Below are 18,787 nucleotides of genomic sequence, written 5' to 3' on the forward strand. Positions count from 1 at the left end.
TTTAATTTTACGTCTCATTCGACAGTAACTTGGTTTGCATGAAAATTGAGTAATAAATTCTTCCCGGCTAGAGCCTTATTTGCCGTCCTTGGCTCCTCTCCTTCGGCTAGATGACTCACTGATTCATCAGGTGATGGTTGCGTTTGATGGACTACATCTGGCCCAGTCTTTAAATTAGTTTGATTTAGCCTAGTCCTCTGCTTCCAAATCATTAAGCTTGGCGAGTTCGCCAGGAGCATGTGACTGCGCTCGCACCCTTTTTGTTCCTCAGCCCCCGTCTTGCTCAGTGAAGCTGAGAATAGGATGTGACAGGCCTGTGGGGTTAACTCAGTCATCCCCTCCAGACTCAGATCTGCTTCTCTCCCAGACACCCCTCTTATTACCCCACCTTCCACAGATCCTCCTTGTTCAACACACCGCCCTCACCTGACACAAAGACATACTCGTCACGAAGCTCTCACGCAACGCCGTCTTGTTTTCCCCCAGACGTCTTGACACGGGATACTAAATCGAAGAAGAAAGATTAGATGGATGACCTTATCTCCCGTTCCTCCTAAGATTTTTTGACAGCAGCATTTTAACGCAAATGTGAAGTAAACATTCACAGCGCTTTGAGCAAATACACTAGCAGCTTGTTTGAATTTTCTAAAATGGGGGGATGCCTCTTTGGTATGCTGTTGATTTAATGAGGCTCTGCATAATCTATTGCGACGCTCATCCACTTTGGGAAGGAAGCGAAGCCAAAGTAAATAGTATAAATTCAGGGTGTTTCTTGGCACAAAGGGAGGCAAAGGTGGTACCTCGACCGTAACCTACTGAACCTTGATTTATTTTTTAATAGGAAAATAAATTTAATCAGATGTGCAACCTGCCTGCACCAGCTAGTCGGATGATCTTATAAGCAGTGGTGGAAGAAGTACTCTTATTGGCAAAAGTACAAATACCACAGTCTAAAAATACTCTTACAAGTAAAAGTCCTGAATTCAGAATGTATTGTGTGAGTATGTATTATGTAATATTGGCCTCTGAGGTGGAGTAGAAGTATAAAGTAGCATAAAATGGAAATACTCAAGTAAAGTACAAGTACCTCAAAATTGTACTTATATTGTACAAAATATTTGGTGTGAAGACATGTTTCGATTTAAACAATAAAGAAGCTAGACAAACAAAAATTACTACAAATAAATCTGTTTACATACCACTTTATCTGTAGCAAAAAAAGCCATTATTTTCAGTATGGTGCATAAAATATGAATTAAAACCAGGAGATCTAATGCATTGCAGCCCTGCGATAAGCCTTTTATGAAGATGAATTGTTGTTCTGTCATTTTGAGACTGTGTCAGAGGCTAAACAGGTACTTTGTTTGTTGTATTTGCATAAAACTAAAACATATTTTTGTCTGTAGTGGTCAAATATTAGAAAAACAAGTGCGAAATGAGACTTTTGCAAGCTAAAGTAGATGGATAGCTCACAAAATGTGAGCCTTTGAGTTAGTCGAATAATCTAATAACTGTATAATTTGAACAAAATGATTTGGTGTGTTTTTTAAATGAAACAATAAAGAGGCTAGACATACAATAATTATTACAAAGAAAACATTTTTATATACCCCCTTATCTAACACAAAAGCAATTATTTTTTACAGTATGGTGCCTCAAATATTAATTAAAAACAGAAAATCTAATTCATTGCAATAAAACAGCCATGCGATAAGCCTTTTATGAAGATTAATTGTTTTATTCTGTCATTTTGAGACTGTGTCAGAGGCTATACAGGTAGTTTGGTTGTTATATTTGCATATATATTTGCTCTTTAGTGGTCAAATATGAGAAAAACAAGTACAAAATGAGTCTTTTGCGAGCTACGATAGATGGAGTGGTCACAAAATGTCTACAATAATGTATAAAATGGTCCCGTTCTGACAAAGGATGCACAGCATTTGAGCCTTCATATTGTCTGTGCAATCTTATGCTCTGGCTTTCTGGGTCATGCCTCTTTCACAAAGAGGATCAAAGCCTGTTTTGTTTTTAGTTTTATTTATTTCTTTTCATTTAATCACAGACACTGCATGCTATCCCGGCTTAAGCGGGAGCCTTCTGTCTCTGAGGCCGGCTCAGTGGCTGAGGTCCACCGGTAAATAGTGTTTAAGGCACTAGTCTGTGATTAGAACCTTTTGTTTTTGGGTCTGGGGGATTGTGACGCTCTTAGTACATAAGAGAGGAGGTTGTGTACGCCGCTTAACCCTGCTTCAAGTGCTCCCAAACCCCCTTTCATTATTCTTATAGGCCTTTGTGTACAGACTGAATCCTGTTAGGATAAGACAGGGAGTTATCTGGGCCCGACTCCCCTCTCTTGGCTGGCCTCGCTGGATGGAGGCCCTGGTGGAAAGGGGAGAAGAGAAGGAGGAGGAGGGTTTGTGAGTGTGTGTGTGTTGTACAAACCAGAGCCTTGTGGTGTTTTCCCCCCATCTGAATGAGCCAGACTGCTTGTGTTACCATAATCCTTTCTCTCTTTCTCCCGCTCTCCAAATACACACACACACACACGCATGACAGCTGTGTTTGGTTAGGTAAATGCCTGTGGCTGAACCCCCCCCCCCCCCCCATCACCACCACTCATCCCACCCACTAGCTCCTTTTTTAGATTCCCCCCACCCACGTCCCCCTCCCCTCCACCCCCTCAGCTTCCTACTGTTACAGCCCGCACCCCAATCCACCTCATGCCCAGCTAGTTCTGCAACGCTCGAGAGTCTAACCCCATTCACAACTCTCCCCGGACCCCTTAAGATGGCCAATATGGATCGGGAACAAGTGGTTCTTTACTCTGCGGTGTCCCCTGGAGAGCCTGGAGCTTAATGCTGGAGCAAGAATATGCTTTTTAGCACATCAGCTCGTCTGCAGTAATAAAATTGTCCACTGCATTAAAGCGTCAGGCACCTAGTTTCCTGTCAGAGGAAATATGAGAGGTCAGGGACGTACTGGAGCATCTTCAAGTCTTGAGCGTTTTCACCCTTGTAATTTGTAAAAACAACTTTATTTAAACTGGTACTTCACTATAGTTAGTTGAAGTCCTTTTCTAGCATCTGAGATACTTAATTGCTCCTTGTCGGGAGGGAACTTCTCTCAGTTTGCCCTAGGGCTTTGCAATTAATTGAATTTCCAGCTTCCAGCGATAATGAAAACAAGATAATGGACAAACAAGGTTATTGTTCTGCATTCCGTTACGCAATGACGCTCTCGTTTTGTCTTGGGTTATAAATCCAAACCCACTTGGTGTGGGAGGATCCCCTGGTGGGACGTCTCCCTGGCGCTGGCTGGCCCTCGCCGGGCGTATTTCCTCCATAGTGGTGCACCACCACCGGCTCTAGGTTGACTTGGAAAGGCCTTGGGGTGAAGGTGGTGCTCTACAGTACCCCTTGCCCGGACCTCGCCGCTTAGTGCTCGCTGTGCCCTCTCTTCTCAGCGTGGAGGGACGGAGCTCCCTGCTCCCGGTGCGATTGTCAACCGGGGCATTGCTGCGATGTCGGCGAACCCAACCGACCCGTCTTGAAACACGGACCCCTGTCTCGTTTACCCTACCACGCTTTTGTTTGCTGCGTCATCACCATTAATATCTATACAACAATCTGTTTATGATTAAATTGTTTACTAGAGCGTAGGGCTGACCCGAATGCTTCGAAGCTTGACCGTTGCCATGATATTCAACCTTCATATCACTATTCGAATGCTTCGTTATTCATTATTTATTAGCCCATGAAATAAGGAATAATCCCATAATTATTCATATTCAACATTCATTATTATTAGTTATTCTCAGATGAATATCGCCGTAGAGGTGTTTAAGTTTAAAATGTAGGCTACAAAATGTTCTTTCTAAATGCATGATGTTTCTAAAGTCATTGAGTAATCGTGTTAAATAATCGAGATCTCAATATTGACCAAAATAATTGTGATTATGATTATTGCCATAATCTAGCAGCCCTAGTTTTCCCTGTTCTGCAGAGAGGTTAGAGTGCAGGGTCGCCCCCCGAATGCCCCCTACATAATTGGCTCCTGCCCTGAAATACACAACCCTTGATGTAGGCCTCAAACCCACAGCCGTCAGGTCTGAAGCCAAGCTTCACTTGGGTTCCTCCCCGGCCATGTGGGCGGCAATACCACCTAGACTGAGTCAACACCGCTGCCGATGACTTAATACATTCCTCGTCTTCCAGTGGTGGGGATTTATGAGGTGGCTCTGTGCGCAGCGGCTCGGGTTCAGGGTCGGCGAAGGGTTTCGGCTAGCAGCTAGCGGCGGAGTGTGTACCAGCAACCCCCGGGCCGCACGGGTCCTGTGCTCTCATTCCTCTTCCTGCTCTCATTCTCTCTCCGTAGAGCAGAGGCCTGCAGAACTAAAGACCCAGCTAACCCATTTCTATCACTGCAAGGCAGAGCACACTGAATCATGTGCACGCTTTTTTCGTGCTGCACAAGCCGACTGTACGCGGTCTATCTACGTGACCTCTTGGTTTTGATTTCTCATCTTAAGCTCCTGCACCCACACACCCACCAGTACTTTCGAGTTTCAGTCTTCTTCATTCAGCGGTTTTCCCTGTTTCCCAAGACTGCTGCCAGCTCCACAGACTGTGACTTTGCACTCTTTGAACCGCATGTCTGGTAAAGAAAGAGGCAGGGCCTATTCTAAATTCAGATACATACACAGTCTCTATCTCTCCCTGCTCTTCTTTCTCCTCTACAGACAGACACTCTCCTCCGCTCGGTGCTCTGACTAGGCATTTCCTGGCTTCCATGTCTGGAACAGACAGCATCATTGCCCTGTACTGCAGGTTTTTTTTGGGGGTGGAACAAAGAGAGAGAGAGGGGGGGAAAAAGCGGGGTTAGCAGGAGAAGCAGCAGCAGGAGATGAGAGCAAAAGAGAAGAAAGAAATAGTGCCATGTGTGCTGCCGGGATGAGGAGTTTGCACCCGCTCCCCTGTGGGGCCCGAGCTCTCGCTGCGAACTAACCAACTGGATTTTTAAACTTAAATGGCCAGCAAAATGCCAAACGGGGTTTGCCACACATCCTCCAGACACAAGGTCAACAGGAGAGCTGCTGCACAGAAAAGGAAAAGCAGCGTTTCAAGTCCAGCTTGGCAGCCCCCTTTGCCTTTGCAGAGCAGATGTGACTCCTTCTTAGCGCTAAGCCCCCCTTTGATAAACCCGCTGAATAATGTTCATTTTGCAACATCAGGGTTGTTTCTTTTTTCGCTGTTGTTGTGTCTCTCTGAATGCGTCTGCCCGCCACGCTTCCTCAACTCTACCGTTTGATCCCCGGACTCTCGGCGAGTCCTGTCCCAACTTGTTTGCAATGAAGCGGGTGGGATTTTGTTGAGGATAGAAAATGTTGAGAATTTCCACCACACCCTGCTCGGGGCTTTAACAAGCTGCACACATGAAACACCTCCGTGGCAAACTACTAATTTCCTTTTTTCTCTAAGTAGTTGTGGTTCGCAAGATGAAGGCAACTGCTTCCTTTAAATCTTGCATTTCTAAACAGCGCTCTGTGTGTCCATCGTATATGCATGCGTGTGTGCTTATGTGTGTTTGATGGACCAGCGTTCTTTGCAGACCAGCCAAGCCAATATCTCGGGAGCCGCTCATGTTTACTCGGCCCCTGAATAGAGGTTGTTATCAGCCCTGGTCACGTTGCATGTTCTCATTCACACGCACTCTGATACAGTTACACGTAGACACACACACACGGGCACAAAGAGGGTCTTTCGAACTCTCTCACACACACACACACACACACACGCCCACGCCCTCCCCCGAGTGGCCCAGTAGAAGGGCATGCCTTTGTCAGCAGATGTCAGGACGCAGGTGTGTGTTCCTGCGCCTCTCGCTCCATTCGTTTCATCCTCTTCTCCAGAGGCTGCCCATTTGTCTGTGGCCCTGTTTCATTTCAGCCCACTCCAAGCTCCCCCCCAAGAGGATGCCAGTGTGTCTGTTGTATTACACGGAGGGGAGTGGAAAGCACAAACGCCCCTCCGGTCCGCGCTACTGTTGTGCACTGGCACAACCTCTAAGATTAGATTAGTCAGACTTTGGGCCCAGAAGTCACCGGGAGGTCGTCTGGTAATGAGATGATTCTGTTTTGGTCTGTTTTCCACCCTCGCTTTCATGGTCTCCAGAGCCAGGCTCATTATTTCTGTAACACTGCGAGAAATTCTAGCAAAAAGAAGAAATAAGAGGAGCATTTGGCACCAGGTTCTATGAGTTAAAGGTTTTTGCTAAGCAGGAGATAAAGCCTTTTTTTATCCAATGACAGGAACAAGAAGTGATAAGACCTTTTTTTTTTTAAGCGGTAAAAGTCGCTGAGATGTGACATTGCCAGTTGTGCAGCCCTCAGCATTTTTCAACATCATTGAGAGACGACTGGTAAAAATCCACTACCTGTGCAGTCCCCACACACATACAAGCACATCTCCCAATCCTGCTTTGAGAGGAGTGCAGTGGGTGTAGCATTAGGCAGGGCTTTCCAATTTATTTCCCCCCTCCACCTCCCTCAACGCCTCATTGCGGACGTTAATGACTTCTGCAGAGTAACCGTTTAAAGAGCGCTAAGGGAGAATGATTGGTAGGACACGTGGAGTATTTATCAAGCTCTGCAATAGGAGTTTGAATCCAAAGCTCAGGTGCCCACTTCCACGTGCCTGCCTACACCGTTGAGTACTTTTTAGACTTATTGTATATGAAACTCGGGAAGCTCATAAACCCGGGTGCGGGTTGTCAAGACCCCCGGTAATTGACGCGGCGCAATGAGCCCTGTCAGAGAATGAGCGACATCTATGTTAAGGCCCGCGGACGAGGGCTGGACAGACATGAAGGCGTTCTCGTAACAGCCGTTGACAGTGTCTGAAAGTAGCCGTGGGGCATTCATCCTTCTCCTCCCTCCCATCAGCCAACCCCCCCATCTGCCGTCGCTCTACTTTTCCGCTCCCATTCAGGCTGCAACCTGACAACAAAGAGAGAGATGTGTTTAGCAGGCAGGTCTTTGCTGGTTTATTCCTCCTGTCCACTGGAGCGGAGAAGTGAAAGACACTCTGTTTGTCTCTCCTGTTGTTTGCTGTCTCCATCGTATTCTCTCTCTTTCTCTTTGCTCTCTTGTCTCTCCGCACCACCACCACCACCGCCGCCACCACCACATTTATCCATCCGCCCTGCAGGGGTGAGAGAGGGAGGGATGGTGTTTTTACAAAGCAGGTTTAGCCGTAGCATTGGACAGGCTAAGTTTTGTCAACAAGACCAAGAGCCGCTTAGATTTGCAGCGACATAAAGCGATCTGAGGTTTGAATCTGGGTCAAAGGGAAGCGAGACTAATAGGGATGTACCACCAACTGATCCAGCTTCAACCTAATCGTTCTATACCAACTTCAGAAAAATTAGAAAGCCATTTTAGATATTTAGCCAGTTAAGTCTCTAATCCTAAAATCTCTCATGTAGGAATGCCCATTGGCGAGCAGCATCTCAGTAGTCTGGGATTGTCTCATTTCCAGCCAGTACTCAGTATTTGGTAGTGCTGTCAGCCCACCAGTATGCTTTGTTTCCAGTATTTGCTGGATTTTCTCACTTTTTGTGAGACATGTCTACTTCCTCAGATTCCCCTTCCTGTCAAGTTTGCTATATCAGAAAATGAGGTAGGCTATTAAGCGAAGAGTTTTTGGGGAAGTTGGGGTGAGTCATTGCCAAGTCTAAAGATGACAGGCACGGACCGACAGACTGCTGGCTGCAGGAAGACAGTACTGCTTCCTCGACAGACTTTTGTCTGGCCCACAATTGATTGGGTCACCTCAGAGAAATGGGCTCGACCAGGACTGCATTGTGTGCAACTTATCATTGTCCTCCCCTCTTGGTGGTGGATCTTTCTTAGGACTGATGGGAACATGAGATACGCCTATGGTATAGATTTACAACAGAGAGATTTGGTGTAGATCGTAAAAAGTTGTGAGTCATTGTTGCATCAACATCTTCACTTTTCATCCTTGTAAAGGTGTTCTATGTAAGAATCAGAAATTGCTTGTTAACAGTGACACCTGTGGACGTGAAGTCAACGACAGTCAGCATACTGTTGCTCGCGATTGTGCTCGCACTGCGTAGACGCAAGCGAGCATCGATCAAAACAGTGAGGCTGATAGAGGAAACCCAGAAAGTCGCGGAAGGTCTAATTATTTTTAGGTAAGGTTAAAACCTGTTCACACATTGGCAATAAACGATTAAAAAAAAGTTTATACAGGTAAAAACTGACATACAGTCCCTTTTTTAGGATAATTCCAAAGCTGTTTATCCATTCAAGGACCATCCTTAGCCTTCACTCAGAGCTGCATTCAGTTTGTTATACTATAGCACAGGTGGGATCTGTCGCTTTGGCCTTCAATTCACTTAGTGAATTATAGCCTTGTCAAGGGATGTAATAAAGGAGCTTAAGAGCAGCATAGTTTGAGGAGAGTCTGCGACAAAAAAATGTCTCAATGCTGGCCGACGCTCCACAAGTGAACCTTCAAATCGCTGCTCGTGCAACGAGCCACGGTTTCTTTGTCACATTCATCCCGTCGGTGCCACCGTCTCTATGTGGCAGCGGTCCAGCTGTTGTCTGAGATACAGCAGCTGCGTGGCCGGCGGGGGGGGTTAAAATGTATGTTTTTAAATAATTTGTATTTCATTAAAATTTAAAGGGAGTTAGGGCAGCCATGCATATTTAAAAATCCCCCACCCCCTCCCCTCCACCTCGACATAAATTGAAAGCTGGTGAAGTATTGAATTACCACGAGTGTAAAGTGAAACGCAAACAGTCATAGTAGTTCACACCTTACCTGCAGTGACACGGCGTGTTCCCCGCCATATCTCCCGTGCTGTTGGGTTTCAGAAAAGGGAGGGCTTACTGAGGCTCCTGTGAAACGTGAGCGCTCCTGATTCTCCGTCTGTGTCTGTGTCGGCGGCTGCCTGCCAGGAACAGCAGCCTCGGAGAGATTTGTTACATAGGAATCGTGGGCTATCATTAAGCTAGCATATGGCTGGCTGTTTATTGTAAAAGATAGAGGCCTATGGCAGAGGGCTTTATTGTAAAAGATGGGAGCTTATCACTTGTAGTGAAACTCATGTGCGCTGCAAAAAAAAAAAGGGATTTTTTTTTTTTTCACCTGTGTGTGGCAATAAAATGGACCAGGAGAAAAAGAAAGTGATGTATTATGGAAAGTGTGAGACACCTGAGCTCATAAAGAGAGATGGAAGCAGAATCCAGTCCCTTAGCAGCCTAGCACGTTCGCCAAACGCAGCTGCTTCACGCCCAACTCATTTAAGTCGTGTGTTCGCTTGTGCAGACGTTACCTCTCGACTTTGAGTGATTGCAGATAATGGTACACGTGTGTCTGTTTTTGTTTGACCTCAATGAAGTCGAGTAAATCTGAGGGAGATTAGGGGTTTTGTGCAGCAGCAGCAGCAGTGATACCACTTCCTGCTAGCGGTATTACCTTGTTATTATTAATCCGTTTTAACCTTGTAATACACAGCGATTTCTTGTCAGCATGCCCAAAACTGCATTTACTCGGTTAGCCAACATCTTGCAGCAGTTTAAATCGCCCCGCTGCTGCATCACAACACATAAGGCTTTCCTGCTAACTGCTGCTACCACAAATCACCTCCTATCAGTTCTCTGGAAGCACTGCGGCGTACATCAGCTCATAGCTGTGGGGCTTTAACACAAACCGGCTCTTTTCTTTTATTAAATTTAATCCGTTATACGCCGCGCTGGCTGCGTTTCACGTGATCCTTTGGCAGATTTTCAACTATTGTGCTCAGAATTGTGTATCAAAAAATTACCCAAGGCAGCACAGCAACTTTGTGTTTCATGTTTTTTGTTTTTTTTTCCCTTTGTCTTTTTATTTAGAAAGTGTGCAAGTTAAACAAATATTTTCTGACAGTGTGAAGGTTCTCGCAATTTACGTGTTAGCCTTTTGCTTTTAAAAGCCAATGGGGTATTTCTGTCTTTCTTTGTACTGTATTACACATCCTGACGTCTTTTATCTTTTTTTTTTTTTTTTTAAATCATTCTGTTCTCATCTGTTTCTCCCTCCCAGAGCTTTCCGTCAGACGAAGGGTGGCCGTTCGCCAAGTACCTGGGAGCGTGTGGGCGCATGGTGGCTGTCAACTACGTGGGCGAGGAGCTGTGGAGCTTTTACAACGCGCCCTGGGAGAAGAGGGTGGACTTGGCGCGCCAGCTCATGGACATCGCCGAGCAGCTCACCAACAACGACTTTGACTTCGCCCTCTACCTGCTCGACGTCAGCTTCGATAACTTCGCGGTGGGCCCGCGCGACGGAAAGGTCATCGTTGTTGACGCCGAGAACGTTCTCGTGGCGGACAAACGGCTGATCAAGCAGAGTGAGTGTCATTACCTGAACATGCATGTATGTACGTATGTATGTATGTGTGGGTGGACGTCCATATGTGAGAGTGATGCCCAGCGCAGCTTATTCCCCCTAGTTGCTATGACAATTCCATGAGTGTTACACCTTTAATCATTACCCCCTCTGGATCTACATAAGTAGATAAATGCTGCTTATTTTTTACAGCATTTACATTAACACCATGGACGACGTCACCCTCAATTAACTAAGCTTACTCCGCTTTTCTAAAACTGTTAGTGATAATTAACCATTAATTTTATTCATAACACATCTACTCGCGCAGCGGTTGTTCCTCCTCTAAAAACTGTTTATCACGGAGTTCCTCAGAAAGCCAAAGTGTGATTCAAGCACCGCTCACAGCTTGAAGTCTCCTAGAAAACACCGCGCTTCACGTCAAAACCATCACCCACCAACTGTAGCTCACGAGGCAGTGACGAAGGTTCGAGGAAAGGTCTCGAGGGACAGATGGCCGTGGGCAAATTTGCACGCGCTCGAAGCGTCCTCTCTTCTAAGAATACACTCCTCCAGCACCCCTTGTGCCTCCGACACGCTCGTCCCCATCAAAGCGAAGATAGTTCAGATAACAAGCCATCTCCGCTGCCCTAGTTTTTTTTTTTTTTTTTGCCTCTCAGAATAAACCTCATAACAAGGACAGAGAGAGCTATACATCACACGCTCAGCGTGGCAGTTTGCTACCCCTCAGTCCTTCCTTCCTGGGGCTACTTCAAAGAGAGGGACGACCACCCGGTCAGGCTCTTAGATTTATCCCTTCCTGCAGAAATCCTATTAAAGTGATAAACTGTTGTGTCGCTAGGTGTTGAGGTTCCTCCATTGTGCCCTGTGACAGATATGAAGTATTGTCTGGGTGTGTGTATTTTTTTTTTAGTTAGAGGGGAAGTGTGATGAATTTATCCTGAGATTAAGTGCCGCTTTGCCAAATTACAAGATCAGATGCCAGGAAACCGCATATAGATGTGTAACATGTCAACTTACTCCAGTATGCCCTGTAGTTTTTCCCCTCCAGTTTGATTTCCAGTGCGTTTCTGTTGGTGTGTATATTCACCTTATTGCCAGTAGCTGCAATTTCCCACCCCGTCACAGTAGCCCTCTGCGAGTCCCGAAGCACAATCCAGGTTGAGACTCTCTTTTGTCTGGCCGACACATTTAGAGCTTGACGACTCAAGCTGCTTACCCCGGCCATTCAGAGTTTAAGCCTCAAGAATGTTTACGTGCTTCTGATCTGTTTATGTGTTTGCCAAGTGGCACGAAGAAGAAGAGGAGGACGACGACGGCGGTAATGAGTATTACGAGGTCACGGCCATGTGTCGGGGACAGCGGCAGGAAATAGGCGCGGGTAACCCTCCCCAAAGGCCGCGCGAGCAAGAAAATCCAATCCCCGCAATTAGAGCCCCGAGATTGGAAGCGAGTTAAAAGTGCGCGGTGTCGAATCTCATCAGTCTAAACTGAGGCCAATTGATTTGCAGATCAAACGCGCAGAAAAGTCACGCGCTGTTCCGCCCCTCTCGTTAGGTGGCATCCACATTGATGCGGGCGGAGGTTTTTTCGGTCCGAGATAAAACGCATGCCGTGTTCAGGTTGTGTGTTTGCACAGTCCAGCGGTGCGAAAGAAGCCATTCCCCATCATTGAGTTTATAGTGTTTGAGGATCGTTTCACCTCCAGTGGTTTTTTGGAAACACATGCTGTATAATGTAACACACACTTCACTCATTCTCTTCTCTTCAACACAGACACACACAACAGCACTTGAAACACTCACACACACACACACGCACTCTCATTCTCTCACATTCAATAATGCACTCTAACACAGGCATGCATTGTTAAAACCGGCTCGTACTCTTGAATGCCACTAGTAAGGCCACGCTAACAAGCATTTCAGGCCCAGCGTCCCTTCTCGGTGCAGCCCTGGGAAAGGCGGAGGAGTGAGGTGAATGTATACAAGTCTGACCTGAGCTCCTTAACATGGAAGGTGCAGGAGGGCTAGGCGGCCCGCCTCGTCCGCCCGCTCTCCCGTTCATTTGAATTGGAAATGATTCTGTTTGCTTTGGAAATGTCCTAGCTTTGTTTCGCTGAGGCCTGCTGTAAGAGCGGAGCAGAACAGAGAGGGGATCGGAGTGCAAGTAGATAGACTTTCTTTTAGCCTTTTACTCTCATGTGCTCATCTTTGTCCTTGAGTATGAACCTCCTCCTCCTCCCTGCTTGTTCTTTTCAGCCGTTCTGTCTGTCTGACTCGTGTGTGTGTGTCAGTCAGTGCAAGCGAACAAGAACAGGACACTCTCCTGATGCCATCTGTCAATCAGTGCTGCGGTGTGATGCATGAGCTCAGCTCTGAAACATTAATTGCTTTCACCTCACCTTGCTTGCTTGCGCGCGTACGTCTTTATATGCGTGCGTGCGGCGTGCATACACACGGATCCATCTGCATCACCCCCGCTGATTGAGGTTGATGTGCCCCGCCTCCTCAGGGGGGGCCCCCCTTGCTAACAGGGCAGCGCTGGATGTTTGATTGAGTTGTTCTGATGAGCCAGAGGAGAAGAAGTGCATTACAACGCTGATACACACTGATTATGTGTTTGCATCCTCTGGGTCCTCCCTCCCTCCAACAATGTTATTGATCTGCTTTTTAATGCACAAACCGATAGCTCTCTCATCATTCCAGGTTATTTTCTTGGCTCCCTCCTTTCCCAGCACAATCCTCTAAAGAGGAAAAAAGCAATGTGAAATGAGTTGGAGAAAGATTTTTTTTATTTGCTCAATAAATCTGGAAAGTGGTTCGTTTCTGTCAAATGAAAACGTAGATGAGTTGTTTGGCTGTGTGCTTTGAGAAGGAATTTCCTGTTAGTGCCCGTGGGATGTCAAATAAGGCACCTCTGCCCTGTCAGCTTCTGGCTAGATTGATTTCTTTCTGTTCTAATAACTTTCACCAACCTTCGGAAAGTAGTTTTTCTTCATGATTTGCAGTCAAACAGTCGGTTTGAATCACTTAAAAGGCTGACCTGATTGCTTTGAAGCTTCGACCGTTGCCATGGTGTTCGACCTCCAAATCACTATTCAAATGTTTCAGTTTATTTTTTTCTTTTCTTTCTTTATTTTTTTTTTTTTTATATATAAGTACGTAATAATAATGTATAAATCCCCAAATAGCCAATGAAATAAGTAATAACATCACAACATTATTAATTATTAGTAGTTATTGTCAGACAGATATCACTGTTTGTTGTGTGTAGAGGCGCGTGTGTGTGTGTGTGTGTATGGTCGTCCAGTACCACGGCACTGTCCTACTGTCCAACCACCCTTTTTAAAATCAGCTGTTTCACATTTTAATAACAGTTAAAGAAAAGAAAAATCGGAGAAGCCATATGAATTGTGAACTGCAAGCTGGTTGGAACTCCTAAGTTATATGCAACATATATATAAATTAGAGCTGTCAATTGATTTAAAATATTTAATTGCAATTAATCGCACATTTTTTATCAGTTCAAAATGTACCTTAAAGGAAGAATTGTCAAGTATTTAATACTTTTATCAACATGGGAGTGGGCAAATATGCTGCTTTATGCAAATGTATGTATATAATTATTATTGGAAATCAATAAACAACACAAAACAATGACAAATATTGTCCAGAAACCCTCACAGGTACTGCATTTTGAATAAGAAATATGCTCTAATCATAACATGGCAAACTGCAGCCGAACAGGCAACAACAGCTGTCAGTGTGCTGACTTGACCAAAACTGCATGTCTGTAAAGGGGAGACTCTGGGTACCCATAGAACCCATTTTCATTCACATATCTTGAGGTCGGAGGTCAAGGGACCCCTTTGAAAATGGCCATGACAGTTTTTCCTCGTCAAAATTTAGCGTAAGTTTGGAGCGTTATTTAACCTCCTCCGTGACAAGTTAGTATGACATGGTTGGTAACAGTAGATTCTTTAGGTTTTTATAGTTTCATATGATGCCAGTATCTTCACTCTAGCTTTAGAACTGAGCCCACTGCTACCTAAAAACTGCAAGTTGCGTTAAAACGAATTTCTGTTAACGCATTATCGCATTAATTTTGACAGCCCTAATATAAATGCATATTGCTCTGTGATTGTTTGATTTTAATCAGAAAACGTTTGCAAGAGCCACATATCACGACCTCATTACATATTCACCTGATGAAGGCAGTAAGAAACAAGCTTATGACCCAATAAATGCTTTTATATATTTGAAATGAATGTTGTGCATCTACAACTATAATAATATTATTGACTACGTTTATGATCAATATGTTTTTTATTGTTTATTTAACTGCCTCTCCGTCTCCCTGCAGACAAGCCGGAGCTCTACGACGTGTGGTACGAGAGCCGCTTCGAGGAGTGCGACCGGGAGGCCTGCCTGTCTTTCTCCAAGGACTCCCTCTGTTCCAGAGTCACAGTGGACCACAACTACTACGCCGTGTGCCAGAACCTGCTGTCGCGGTACGCTACGTGGCGGGGCACCACCGGAGGCCTCCTCCACGACCCCCCCGCCCATATAGCCAAAGATGGACAACTCATGACCCTGTTGGACGAGTGCACCAGACCCAAAAAGCGCTACGGCCGCTTCCAGGCGGCCAAGGAACTGCGTGAATACCTCACACAGCTAGCCGCCGCGTCCTCCTCCGCTACGGCCAGGTAATGAATGGAGTCGGCGTTCTAGCCTGACGCACTGAGAGACTGGAGACTCTTTTATCTTCGAACTCTTTGAGATCCTGGTTCTTGTACATGATGTCATTCGCTCCCCCTTTTGTGCGCCGGAGCACGGAGGCGTTAGAGGTCTTGCATCAGGAAGTGTAAGAAAAACTTCAAAGCAGATTTGTTAAAGCTCTAGCTTTTAACCTGACTTTGCTCCTGTGCGAAGGAGGAGTGTGGCGCTAAGATTCTGGTTAGAACCAGGATAGAGAGGGGATAGAGGTAACCCCTCCTCTCCCAGGGTGGGCTGCCATCTTTTGGGTGGGAGGGGAGGTGAGAAAGGGCTCTGGTAAACGCATCCGTCACTGGACCCAGGCTACCGCAAAACCAGAGCAGCAACGCCGCAACAGCCCTGACTACATCCATCCTCCCGTTCACTCCTCAAATCCATCACAACTGTTGTGTTTTATAACATTGAATCTTAACACCTGTTTCATTTTGCCCCCAGGATCTTTTGTTGTTGTTTTTTTTTTTATTTTATTCAGGGCTGAATTTAAGTACATTGGTGCGTTTACATTTTTGCTGTGCCATGGCTTTTTTTTTTTTTTTTTTCTCTCTGTAGCATGGCTGCAGGGGAGGCGGAGGTAGCATGAATCTCCTGCTGTCAGGCCAGGTAGAGACGAGAGGCAGGGGGTTGAAAAGAAAAAACCCTTGACGGCTATATAAGTCTAATTTCCTGCTACTTCAATCAATCTCTTGATTTCCAGGTTCCAGGATTGTGGCAATCATCTTCTTTGTGTGTTTTTTGTTCCCCCCTATTCAATAGGAAACAGAGAGTGAAGACAGCTGCACATAGGAAATAAGGAAAGGAATAATTGGACAGTGGTGGTCCCTTGATGCAGATGTGCCTATACCAAAGAGGCTATATGTAATATTAAGAACCCAGAGCAGTACAGAGTGACAGCACCTTTCCCTCCAGTTGTTTCCCAGTAGAGCTGTCCAAAGGTAATGTGTACACAATCCTATATGAGCTGGCAGGCCTGCAATGTGATTTATTCTTTTTCAATAAAATCCAGAAGGTATGCGAGTCAAAGATTGGGCATACTTAATGCCACATAACCCCCCCTCTCTGCTTTGCTAACCTCCCACACGATTGATAAATGATGATCAGATAGGCCGAAGCGTGCTTTTCTTCAACAAAAAAATGAAATGAAGTGATTCTTAAGAGGGCTGGAAAACACAATAAAACAGCGCAGTAGTGGCCTCCAGTGCCAGATTCTCCTTTTTAAATGTCTGTAATTGATAAATGAATCTTATTGTCAAACTTCTCCCACTAGTGTTAAACGCAGCGAGGCTCCATCAAGTAAATGTTAAAGAAGGGATTGAAGAGATCTTGAATTACTTCCTCGCTACAGAAAACGGCTTCTGACCTGCACTTTTTACATCTCGCAGCACAGAAATTCTTCTGTTGAATATTTAAACACCACTTAGAGGTCGGGGTAATTTTTACACTCAGAGGAACCAGCGAATTAAAGCGTAATCACAAATACAGGCTCATTTGATAATGGATTGTGAGACATCTTAACTCGGATAACCTAAAAAAAAACAAAAAAACATCTGTTTTTCATCTGTGTTGATGTTGTGAATCGGACGCTAAAGGCCCAGTGGAGTGTTGTGTAGCATGGCTCAATAATGAAGTAAATACGAGCCACGCCGTCTATGGGGGAAATCTAGAAAGCACAGTAGTTGCTTTCTGGCTTTCTGCGAGACCCAAGGAGCGGACGTGACCCCTGTCGAATAGGAAAAGCAATAAAGAGAAGTTTGGCTAATGGTTTTTGGTTTTGAACCCCACCCCCCCTCCCTCCTTTTGTTGTGTCGGATATATTTCTGTTTCCCCCGTATGGAGGAACCTGGAGGGATTTGTACGTGCGTAACTAACTGTCCACTTTTGTACTGTAATTTTTCTTTTGAGTATTATATCAGCATTGTCTGATTTTTCCTGTGCCTTTCATTCAAAAGTTGTATTTACAACTTTTAGTGGGTTTAAATATTAAAATAAATGAAGATATATATATATATATATATAGATATATACACTTACGTTGTGTGTGGACTCTTCTTGATTCTGTCTGTCTTTATATTATTTACCGTGTAAGGTACAGGCAATATGGCTCCGGTTCATATCGCCTTTTAAAATTTGATTCAGTGTGGCACAGCTGGATGTCAGTGTTTGCCAATTCCCATTCCTTTTTTCTCGGTTTTTGATCTTTTTCATATCTTCATCTTTCCTCTAATTTGGATCCTAGCCCGAGTTCCCTTTGTTGTGCTCTCCACTCAACTAGGATGCGAGTCCTTCTCTCTTTTATCCATATTTGGGGGGAGATCATTTTTGTATCAGCGTTGAGTTTTCACAAGGAAATTAGATTTCATTTTAAAAAACATTTAGAGGAGCTTTAATTATAAAACAACACAAGACAAACAGTATGCAAAAAATACTCATCACCACTTGGATTGTATGCTTTAACTGAACTCTTTTCCTTTTCATTATTTTGTGTGTGCATGGTATTTTTTGGTTGGTGAGTGTGGTCTTTGCTAATTCAATAGCTCTTCTGTCTGTCTTGAGCCAGCTCATGCTCGTAGCATAAAAGCCCGTGGTGGAACAAAGTAGTACTCGAGCCAGAACCAAAATTAGAAGCTGCATGACTGACACTCTGCCTCTCTTTCTTTTTTCTTTTTTTTCACCGTCTCTCTCCATGGTCATTTATTCACCTCTCCCCTTCTCTTTCCTCCTCTGTAATTGTGCTTTTCTTTGACACACCCGCTGGTTTGTGTGGATAGTTGATGTCACACTCATTGTGGTGAAGTGCTGTTTAGCCCTCTGCTGCTGTAGCTACACTTAGACCGGCTGATGAATGACTCCGAGGTTGGCTGACTGGAAGAAAGCACCACAGAAAACGAATGGGGCTCCGCTGCCGCCCTGTGAGTTTAAATAAACATGAGGCTGTTTCAAGGGACAGCCACCAGGGAGTTCATGCATTGGACATGGAGAAGCAGGAGGTGGAAATTAAAAAAAAATGAGACAATATGTTGGAGGAAGAGCATCTGGAAATGTGTAAACTACAGAAATTTCCCTCACTGCATTATCCAATTTGCTGCAAGTGAGTTTGCCTCCATAAATTACAGTCTAAAGTTGTCACAATGGAGGCGAGAGCAGCTTAATTCTGCATATTGTGTGCAGCTTCCAAAAGGAAGAGTGGATATAGTTGTAATTCATCTGCCACTGGTGAGCATTATAAACAGGTAGGAAGTAATTGTGCTGTCTGTCACGTGACTCCCTTCGCCCATATCAGCAGCCACTTTTGCAAATCCAAAGCCTTTTTGAAATCCACCCCCGAATTCCTGCTTATCAGCGTGGAGGGAGTCTGAAAGGCAGAGGTGGAAAAGCATTGTAAAGTGTTCCGCAACCATATTATCTAAATCTCTACATGACTTTAGCCTCGCCTGTCATATTCCAAACCTGGCAAACTGCTGATATCTTATTCAGGTCATAAACTGAAAGAGAGGAGGTGAGAGAGAGAGAGCCGCCATATGTTAGATTACAACAACAAAAGGGGATGAAAAATGAGCAAAAAAAAAAAAGGGAAGTTTCTTGGTTGCTGTTGCTCGG

General features: G+C 45.0%; 1 protein-coding gene and 1 long non-coding RNA gene across 3 annotated transcripts in view; one reads left to right on the plus strand and one right to left on the minus strand.

Annotated features, from left to right (window-relative positions):
- dipk2ab (divergent protein kinase domain 2Ab) overlaps nt 1–17,220 on the plus strand; it is a 29,313-nt gene extending 12,093 nt beyond the window's left edge. The window contains exons 3-4 of the mRNA XM_037757077.1: nt 10,113–10,416; nt 14,781–17,220. Of these exons, the coding sequence (XP_037613005.1) occupies nt 10,113–10,416; nt 14,781–15,127 (651 nt within the window). The 3' untranslated portion in view covers nt 15,128–17,220. The remainder of the gene's footprint in view (nt 1–10,112; nt 10,417–14,780) is intronic.
- The window catches only part of LOC119480617, a 32,718-nt gene continuing 20,948 nt past the window's right edge, over nt 7,018–18,787 (minus strand). The window contains exons 2-4 of one of the 2 annotated variants that reach the window (XR_005204966.1): nt 13,101–13,161; nt 12,820–12,980; nt 7,018–7,199 (exon numbers count right to left, since the gene is read on the minus strand). This is a non-coding gene — a long non-coding RNA (uncharacterized LOC119480617). The remainder of the gene's footprint in view (nt 7,200–12,819; nt 12,981–13,100; nt 13,162–18,787) is intronic. The other variant, XR_005204967.1, reaches the window with a different exon arrangement.

The sequence above is a fragment of the Sebastes umbrosus genome, chromosome 21 (assembly GCF_015220745.1).
Source record: "Sebastes umbrosus isolate fSebUmb1 chromosome 21, fSebUmb1.pri, whole genome shotgun sequence".
Classification (NCBI taxonomy): domain Eukaryota; kingdom Metazoa; phylum Chordata; class Actinopteri; order Perciformes; family Sebastidae; genus Sebastes; species Sebastes umbrosus.